Genomic DNA, 10350 nt, shown 5'->3' on the forward strand with positions numbered 1-10350 from the left:
TCAAAAATAAATAAACGTTAAAAAAAGAAGAGTAAGATACTTAAGAGTAAGATTTTTATATACCAGGATAGCTTTACTGAGATATATCACATATTATAAAATTCACCCTTTGAAAGTGTACAAATCAATGGGTTTTGGTATATTCACAAATTTGTGCAACCATCACTACAGTCACTGTTAGAACATGTTCATCACCCTAAAAAGAAACCCCATCCATATCCATTAGCTATCACTTCCCATTCTGCCTCCCTGCAGCCCCTGGCAACTGCTAATTTACTTTCAGTTTCTATGGAATTGCCTATTCTGGACATTTTGTATAAATAGAATTATACAATTTATGAAACAGAGAAAGAGGATGGGGGAGTTGCAACTTGAAATTTTTTTTAATGTTTATTTTTGACAGAGAAAGAGGGAGAGACAGAGAGACAGAGCATGAGTGGGGGAGGGGCAGAGAGAGAGGGAGACACAGAATCTGAAGCAGGCTCCAGGCTCCGAGCTGTCAGCACAGAGCCTGACACGGGGCTTGAACTCCAGAATGTGAGATCATGACCTGAGCCAAAGTCGGACACTCAACCGACTGAGCCACCCAGGCACCCCGGGGGAGTTGCAATTTTAAATAGGATGATCAGGGAAAGCTTTAGGGTGAATAACACACTCGATTTTTTTTTTCAAAATTTTATTTAAATTCTAGTTAGTTAACAGATAGTGTATTGGTTTCAGGAGTAGAATTTAGTGACTCATCACTTACGTACAACACCCAGTGCTCATCATAAGAAGTGCTCTCCGTAATACCCATCACCTATTTAGCCCATCCCCCACCCACCTCTCTCCATCAACCCTATTTGTTCTTTATCATTAAGAGTCTTATATGGGGGTGCCTGGGTGGCTCAGTCAGTTAAGTGTCCAACTCTCAGTTTCGGCTCAGCTCATGATCTCAAGTTTCATGAGTTCGAGTCCCACATTGGGCTCTGTGCTGACAGTGCAGAGCCTGCTTGGGATTCTCTCTCTTCTTCCTCTCTCTCTGCCCCTTCCCCACTCACTCTGTCTCTGCCTCTGTCTAAATAAATAAATAAATAAACTTAAAAAAAAGTATCTCATATGGTTGATGTCTCTCTCTCTTCTCCCCCATACCATATGTTCATCTCATTTATTTCTTAAATTCCATATGTGAGTGAAATCCTATGGTATTTGTCTTTTCTCTGACTTATTTTGCTTAGCATAATACACTCTAGCTCCATCCACGTCATTGCAAAGGGCAAGATTTCATTCTTTTTGATGGCTAATATTCCATTGTGTATATATATGCCACATCTTCTTTATCCATTCATCAGCCAATGGACATCTGGGCTCGGACAGTCCCATAGTTTGACTATTGTTTTGATAGACACATTCGATTTAAAACCTGAATGCAGGTGAAGAAACAAACTCCATGGCTATCTGAGTAACAAGCATTCCAGGCAGAAAGAACAGCAAGTGCAGTGGCCCAGAGGCTGGCGAGTGTTTGGTGTGTTGGAGCAACAACAAAGACATCAGTGTGGCTACAGCAGAGCAAGTAAGGGGAAAGTAGTAAGAGATTAGGCATTAATGGGGGCCAGATTGCATAGGACCTTATAAACTATGACAAGAATTTGGCTTCTGCTGTATGTGAAACAGGAAATCATTAGAGGATTTTGAGCAGAGAGTAGCAAAATTTGATTTATATTTTAAAGGAGTTTGTTTGTTTATTTACTTATTTATTTGGGGGGGGGGCAGAGACGAGGGAGAGGGAGTGAGAGAATCCCAAGCAGGCTCCACACCCAGCATGGAGCCTGATATGGGGCTTGATCTCACGACCATGAGATTATGAGCTGAGCCAAAATCAAGAATCCGATGCTTAACCAACTGAGCCACCGAGGTACCCCTAAAGGGATTAATCTTTAAGTGGACCAATCATTTTGAGAATAAAATGTGGGAGAATAAAGGTGGAAGCAGGGAAATCAGTCAGTAGGCTTTTAACAATAGCCCAGGTGAGAGACAATGATAGCTTGGACCAGGTGATAGCAGTGAAGGTGTTGAGAACTGATTAGAGTCTGAATATATTTTGAGCTGGAGTCAGCAGGATTTGATGACAGAATGAATATGGGATGTGAGAGAAAGAAAGGAGTCAAAGATGACTCCAAGATTTTTCTCTAACAGCTAGAAGGAGGAACTTCAGTGGGGAAGACTACAGAAGGAGCAGGTTTGGGATGGTGGCAGCAAAGATCAGAAGTTAAGTTTTAGTATTAAGGTTGAGATGCCCAGTAAACACTGAGGTGGAGATGTCAAGAATATAGTTGGATATGCAAGTCTAGAGTTCAAGGTCTGAGAGTGCTGAGAGGGTAAGGCACAAACCCTTTGAATGACACTCAATCTGGGTAGTATCTTAGCACTGTCCATATGGGGAATAGGAAGCTTGTGCCTCTGTCTAGGAGCATGCTGACTGTACCATGTTCTTTAGACCTGCCTCCACCCAGTGAACAAACGCTGTTATCTTCCACTGTTAGCATCTTTCCTCCAATCATATAACTGTCCCTAGGTAATAAATACCCATATAAACACTTAAATTCCTTCCTCTTTGGCTCTCTTTCCACTTTCTAACATTACATGGTCACCTACTTTCTGTAATGCATGTTATATTTTACTCCCCAGTAGGAAATCTTGCGATTGTCTCATCAATTAAGAACAAGATCCTCGGAGCACCTGGGTGGCTTACTCGGTTAAGCATCCTACTCTTGCTCACATCATGCTCACATCATGATCTTGTGGTTCATGAGATCGAGCCCCAGATCTGGCTCTGCACTGACAGCAAGAAACCCACTTTGGGTTCTCTTTCTCTCCATCTCTCTGCCCGTCCCCCACACCAGTTCACTCTCTCTCAAAATAAATTAAATTTAAATTTAATTAAATTAATTAAAAAAAAAGAACAAGATCCTCTTCCTTTGGTGTTCACCACAAGGACACAGTATTTTTATTGAGATATAGTCAGCATATATTCGTTTCAAGTATATACAACAAAATGATTCAATATATGTACATATTGTAAAATGATCATCACAATAAATCTAGTTAACATCTATTCCAAATCTTTTCTTCATACTGGATAGTTTGGATATGAGGAAGTAAGTCAGCCATAATGGTTCAAATATGTCTGCAAATAACTCAGGAGTTAACAGCATGTTAATTTATGGAAACGCTGTCCACATAATGCCTACAGTCTTGTCCCATGGCAGGTGTTCAGTTAAATCTGATTGATTAATCATTTGGGCTCAACCATGTATCATATGAATCTTTACAAACTGTAGGATCTTGAGGAAAGAAGAATCCTCTACTATCTCCGCCCATCACTCCCTGTGATTCCAACTTAGTATCCTCTCACAGGGTGTCTCTTCACCTGGGCTCATGGCAAAGCTTTCTCTTTCGCCTGCTGCTTGATTTTTGTTTTGTTGCTTTGTTTTCTTTCCTGACACTGTCTGCCCTCTGGCATGGGAACTAGCCTCTGATTGGCCTGGTAATGTCCAAAACCCTTTGCAAATTATGCCTAACATAGAGATTGCCCTCGTGAGCCAGAGCAAGACTCTGGTGTTACCCCATCATAGCCACACTCATCCCCTAACCCCTTGCAACTACTAATCTATTCTCCAGCACTATGATCACATATTTCACGATTGTTACATAAATAAAATCATGAAGTGTGTATCCTTTTGTGATTGGCTTTGACCACTCTGTATAATTTCCTTGAATTTCACCCAAGTTATTGAATGTATCAGTAGTCCATTCCTTTTTTTTTTTTTTTTTTTTTTTTTTTACCACTGAATAATACTCCATGGCATGGGTGTACCACAGTTATTTTTATCCACTTACCCTTCGAAGGATATTTGAGCTGTTTCCAGTTTTGGGGTATCATAAATAAGTCGTTATAAGCATCCATGCACAAGTTCCTGAATAAAGATAAGTCTTCATTTCTCAGAGATAAATGCCCAGAGTGGAACTGCTAAGTTGAATGGCAAGTCCGTTTTTCAGTTTTGAAAGGAACAAATGATTCCAGAGTCAAATTATTTATTTTTTGAATTTAATTATGACTCAGTCCCCAGAAAGACATTCCCCTGTTTACCTCTTTTTGATTAGAGAACTATCCTTCTCAGAGTCCTGTGGAGTCAGATGAACCTGTATTCAATTCCGCTTCAATCACTTATTAGCTGGGTGAGCTTGAACAACTTATTTACCTTTTTTGAGTTTCAGATTCCCTATTTAAAAATAGGGATAATGATGGTGGAGAAAGGAAGAATTTAACAAGATCAGCATATAAAGTACTCAGAGTAGAGCCTGCTACACTGCAGCGAGTTAGGCTCTCTTTTCACTCCATGGCAAAATAATGATCAAATATTACTTCCAACTTTTTTCGTATATGTGAAATGTTAAAAACCAAAAGAAAGCATAATGTCAGCTCCTTTTGTACATATTTTTAAATTCTTTTTTTATTTATTTTGAGAGAGACAGAGAGAGCGCACACATGCAAGCGGGGTAGGGGCACAGAGAGGTGGAGAGAGAGAACCCCGAGCAGGCTCTGGGCACTGTCAGCACAGAGCCCGATGTGGGGCTGGAGCTCCTGAACTGTGAGATCATGACCCGAGCTGAAATCAAGAGTTGGGTGCTTCACTGACTGAGCCACCCAGGCGACCCCATATTCTTTTTTATTAGATGAATTATCTTTAATAGGTTCCTTATGCATAATTTTTCCTTGGCAAAACCATTTTCCCTTTCTTCCTATCGATTGTTTGCTGAAGTAATCCTTACGATGCTTGGCAACAGAAATGAGTTGGTGCATCTCCATTATGCTCTGTGGTTTTTCTCTCTTCCAGGTCAGTGAACAATTTCCTGATGACTGGTCCAAAGGTAAGAAAAAAAGTCCTTCGATTTATTTGGATTCACTAAATCTTAGCCTCTTGACTGAAGACTATACACGTCCATTTCTTTTCATTATGTCCACACTTTTTATTAGCTGTATATATTACAGACAGAAAAACTGTGGCATAGAGAGGATTAGGGATACACCCAAAAGAACACAGCAAACTAGTGTCAGGGCCAAGGCAAGAACTCAGGAGTATTGATTCTGAATGTATGGCCAGAATTTCCAGAGCCAGAAAAGTCAACAGCCTTTCATGGTGTCAGGTTGCAGTCACACATCCCTCTCGGTGCAGTGGTTGGATGCAGCTTGCCATCTTTAAACTGCTGGCATTGTACTACATGATCTCCAAGGCCATTTTCAGCCCCCAAATGTTCTTTTCCAAGATAGTAATGGAGTGAGAATAGCTGAAAACCCATGAATTATATAATTTGGGCTCATTTTGGAGAAGCAGGATAATATAGTGAATAAAGGCTGGTGAAGTCTAGAGTCTGGTAACACCGAATTCCGTTCCTACGTTTACCTTCTGCTACCTGTGGGACCTTGAGCAAATTGCTTTACTTCACCTCTCTAAACCTCAGGTTCCTAATCTATAAAAATGGTACCTATTTCACAAGGTTATTTGTGATGTTAAATGGGACAGCATATTTAAAGTGCTTACTCTGTCATTATTTTAGAAGGCTGGGAGAGTGGGCAGGAAAAGAGGTGCTTGGCCACTACAGGGCAAATGTCTCCCGAGTTCAGCTGAGAGGCTGAATTTTGACCCTTGTGTTTCTACGCAGGCTTACCTGATATATTCCAGCAGTGTGGCAGCTGGTGCCCAGAGTGGTATTGAAGAATGCAAGTATCAGTTTGCCTGGGACCGGTGGAACTGTCCTGAGAGAGCCCTGCAGCTGTCCAGCCATAGTGGCCTTCGCAGTGGTAAGGAAAGCCTCGGCCACAGCTCCCTGGACCCCCTGGCCACAGGTTAGAGCCCCACTCTTCAGGGATGACCCCTTGCTGCTTCTACTTCCTCGTTCCTCAACCTGGCCTCTGTCCTCTCTCTGGGATCTTCTCTGTCCCTTCTCCATCTTATAAAGCTTTATTTTCTTTCTTCCCAACACCCTCACTGCTCAATGAATGGACCCTGCCTCACCCCCAATCCAATAGCATCGTTGGCCTCCCAGTTGGCTGAATATAAATAGTGTCAGGAGGTAGGTAGGTGTCATAATTCTTCATGTCTCTTAGCCCCTTCCTTCAGCAGCTCAGCAGAGAGGTACAGGCCAAGCAAGGACTGACTTGGACTTGACCTCCCATGGAGAAGCTAAAGAGTGGCCATGTCAGTAAATGAAATAGCTGCCAATCAGAAGTTCACGACTAGCTAGCATGCGCCTGTTAGACTTCAGTATTCCAGGTAGAAATAGGCCTGTGCGCTTTACAACCTGGCTTTCAGATTCATCTCCTTCCCCTTTTCTTCCTCTGGCTCTTCACCACCTAAATCCTTTACAACCATGTATGTAAACAGTAATCTAGCCCCCTAGTCATAATGTGTGACCTGAAAAGATGGGAGGGAAGAAGCATAGTGCTGAGACCAAGGCTGGAGCAGACCATGGAAGTAAGGTACATTATAAAGGTGGGGAAATAGGATGGAGCTGGGGAAGGAGGGCATAATGATGGAAGGAAGGATACATTTATTTATCCTATATTTATTATAATAATAAAGGAAGACAGCATGACTGATACCTTGAGTTACAACCCTTCCCTCTAACTCACCCATTTTTGGTTCCTGCCCAGCTAATCGGGAGACAGCGTTTGTACATGCCATCAGCTCTGCTGGGGTCATGTACACTCTGACTAGAAACTGCAGCCTCGGGGATTTTGACAACTGTGGCTGTGATGACTCCCGCAATGGGCAGCTGGGTGAGTAGTGATACTGCGGTGGGTAGGGCAGGCCATAAAGTTCACTGTGAATGAAAAGTCTGGTGGGTAGTTTGGCGGGGGTGAAGAAGCGTTGTATTCTTCTAAATCTGAGGAAAATCAGGGCCAACTGGTTTAAGCCCAAACCCTAGAGTGACAAACCAGGCTAAATGTAGCTTGGGGCCCTCGTCCAACTGAATGGTTTCCTTAAACACAATAAAGTAACAACACTCCCTGAGGATTCAATCCTTCTACTCCCTGAAAATAGGGGGGTGTCATTCTCTGTTGCCTGTCCCTGTTTCCTCCCCACTCTTTACCGCTACTGTCCTCTCCCATCCTCTCTGCCCTCCAGCTCAACTTCCAACTTTGTTGTTCCATATTATTTTCATTGTGCCGCCTCCCCGGCTCCATGCTGGCACTTTTGCTCGCCTTTTTCCTGGGCCATTTTGTGGATGTCAGTGGCTGGCCAGGCACGTGAACACTCTGCCCGAAGGCCAGAAGCACTGTGTGTAGAGGGAGACCCCAGCATCCTGCAGAGAATCCACTCGGCAACTATTTACGTCATGGAGTCCAGAGCAAGGGACTGGATGAGGCTGGAAGTGGAAGCCCAAAAGTGGCCTAAACAAATCTGGGCTGAAACTAATCTGGAGACAGGGCACCCGCCCAACCCCAAATCCAGTTAGAAACAGCAGCTAGGAGGCTCCAAGCCCGCCTGCTCAACGACTTTTCCTCCACTTGCACTTTTCCAGGGGGCCAAGGCTGGCTGTGGGGAGGCTGCAGTGACAACGTGGGCTTCGGAGAGGCAATATCCAAGCAGTTCGTCGATGCCCTAGAGACAGGACAGGATGCCCGGGCCGCCATGAACCTGCACAACAATGAGGCTGGCCGCAAGGTGAGTCCTGCAGCCCTGGGGGGTAGGCAACTGGCTCCATCCACCATGAGCCCTAGGTGCGGACAGCTCTTCAGTTCATTTAACAGATTGGAAAAACGAGGCACCAAGCCGGCCAGCCACGTGGATTAATCAGCTGGACGCCTAGCAACCCTCCCTCACCACCCCCCCCACCGCCCCCCGGCAGACTTCCCCCAGCCTCATCCCCGATCAGCTCACTTCTAGCTCTCTCCCCAGGCGGTGAAGGGCACCATGAAACGCACGTGTAAGTGCCACGGCGTGTCCGGCAGCTGCACCACGCAGACCTGCTGGCTGCAGCTGCCTGAGTTCCGCGAGGTGGGCGCGCACCTGAAGGAGAAGTACCACGCGGCTCTCAAGGTGGACCTGCTGCAGGGTGCCGGCAACAGTGCGGCCGGCCGCGGCGCCATCGCCGACACCTTCCGCTCCATCTCCACGCGGGAGCTGGTGCACCTGGAGGACTCCCCGGACTACTGCCTGGAGAACAAAACGCTAGGACTGCTGGGCACCGAAGGCCGAGAGTGCCTGCGGCGGGGGCGGGCCCTGGGCCGCTGGGAGCGCCGCAGCTGCCGCCGGCTCTGCGGGGACTGCGGACTGGCGGTGGAGGAGCGCCGTGCCGAGACCGTGTCCAGCTGCAACTGCAAGTTCCACTGGTGCTGCGCCGTCCGCTGCGAGCAGTGCCGCCGGCGGGTTACCAAGTACTTCTGCAGCCGCGCCGAGCGGCCGCGGGGGGGCGCGGCGCACAAACCCGGGAGAAAGCCCTGAGGGTCTCCTTTCTCCCCTCCTTTCCCCATTTGTCCTTGGCTTCTTTTAGAGACCCCAGTAATAGAGGAACCTAGGGAACTGTCCCCCCTCCCCCCCACATTCCCCTGCCCAGGGATCCCAAGAGGGAGAGACGCTACAATCTCTCCAGAGCTTGCCACTTTCCACCCCTTTCCTAGCTCTTTGCCCTCCTCCAGTCCATCATCACCCTGCATCATCCTCACGGTCCACACTTAGGTCTGAGGGCTCCCAGTTCTGAGATTCTGATTCTCCTTGGACTAGGATGAGAATAAGTGTTCTTCCTCCCCTTCCTAGCTGCCCTAACGCCTGACCTAGCCTATACAGCCGTAGGGAACCGGAAGAACACTTCTCCGATATACAGGGTCAGGCTAAAGCCCTGCTTCTCTCTTTTGCCCATTTTCTTGCCCTCCCGCCATTTCCCCATTTTCCTACTGCCAGGTCTCTACCATAGCCACATCTTTTTTTTTTTTTTTTTTTCTGCAGAGCTCCTTCCATGCTTTTGATTCCTTGCTAACTGTTGACAGGCACCCCAGTGATCTCTAATGCTTCCTCTCTCCTTTTCCCTTTCCCTTAAGAAAAATTGTGACAAAACTGATGCAGGAGAAAGCATGTCTTTGGGGGTCGTTTCCTAGAGGCAGGGCCTGAAGATGGAAGCAGTGGGAACCCCAGAGTGCCGACTTGCTGGAAACTAGGGTGTTCCTCATCCTTGTGATACACGTCTCCAGTGGACTTTGCCAGTCAGACCTTCATAGACAATCACCCCAGGTGCTCCAGGCAGACCCCCCGTGTTTGGAACTATGTAAGGGCAGATTACGAGTCACTTGCTATCTTTTAACGTCAGCTTCTCCCTACTGTTTCCTCCTAGCCGCCGCCGTTACCTCTTCTCCTTCCCCAAATGATCCTTGCTCCTTTGAGCCAAGACTGAGCTAAGGAATGTCAATTTCCCATTCAGATCCCAGCTTGCACCTCTAAAAGCAGATCATAAAGCAGGAGAAGCTGGGACCCTTTCTTTTCACAAACCTGGATCTCAAACAGGCAGGATTCAGGGCATTGGATACTTTCCTTTGATAGGTAAACTTCCTGCAGGGAAACTTTCCAATAGGAAGTTCAGCACCTCAAACTTTAATTTATTACAGTCACTGTGATATGTGCCTTCTTTTCTAGGTATTGAACTTATTCCTGGGGACACAGGTAAGGGTGAGTGGAAGATAGAACGTCTAGGCCCTCTCTTCCCTTCCACCTTGCCAGAACACTATCCTCCCTTAAGCCTCACTTCCCTGATGGCCTAAGTAGTTACACTGGTCTGTATGAGGCTAATCTGCCAACAATTAGTGAATAATCCACATAAACCTTCCACCAATACATTCACTCAGTAGCTAAGAGCTCACTGCTTGTGGTGCTTGAGACAGAAGCAGTCCAGCAGGGACTTGCTTCTGAAAGAGGGCTCTGGAAAGAGAAGAGCCAAATCCCTGACAGACTGCAGCCCAAGGAGCTTCCCAGCCATCTCCCTTCTCTGAGGCTGGCCCTGGGTCTGGGCATGGGGCAGCTGTTTAGGAGAACTGGTCAGATGCCAGACCACCTCATCCTACCTCCCAGAGCAGGAGACAGCACAGAAATGTGGCCCTCAATAGGTAACAGGGGCTGAGGCTTTAGGGGCCAACCCGGGACAGTGGAAAGACTCCTCTTATATTCCAGACTGGGGCAGTGGCCAGGTCAGACCCAAACCCCTAGTCTCTTCCCTACATATCCTCTGGTCGATGAACACTTACTGAGGAGAGAGGTTGCCTGTCCTTCCTCATAGGGACACACTGCCCTTCAGGGTCTCCTATTGCTTCATTTCCAG

At 46.4% G+C, this 10350-nt stretch overlaps 1 protein-coding gene across 1 annotated transcript; it reads left to right on the forward strand.

The window, feature by feature from the left end:
* The first annotated feature begins 4896 nt into the window (after window positions 1-4896).
* On the forward strand, window positions 4897-9911 carry WNT8B (Wnt family member 8B). The gene is made up of 5 exons (XM_045039981.1): window positions 4897-4911; window positions 5704-5842; window positions 6695-6820; window positions 7567-7709; window positions 7944-9911. Exons 1-5 carry the CDS (start codon window positions 4897-4899, stop codon window positions 8487-8489), a joined length of 969 nt encoding a protein of 322 aa, XP_044895916.1. The 3' UTR covers window positions 8490-9911.
* Window positions 9912-10350: the final 439 nt, after the last annotated feature.

The sequence above is a fragment of the Felis catus genome, chromosome D2 (assembly GCF_018350175.1).
Source record: "Felis catus isolate Fca126 chromosome D2, F.catus_Fca126_mat1.0, whole genome shotgun sequence".
Lineage (NCBI taxonomy): Eukaryota > Metazoa > Chordata > Mammalia > Carnivora > Felidae > Felis > Felis catus.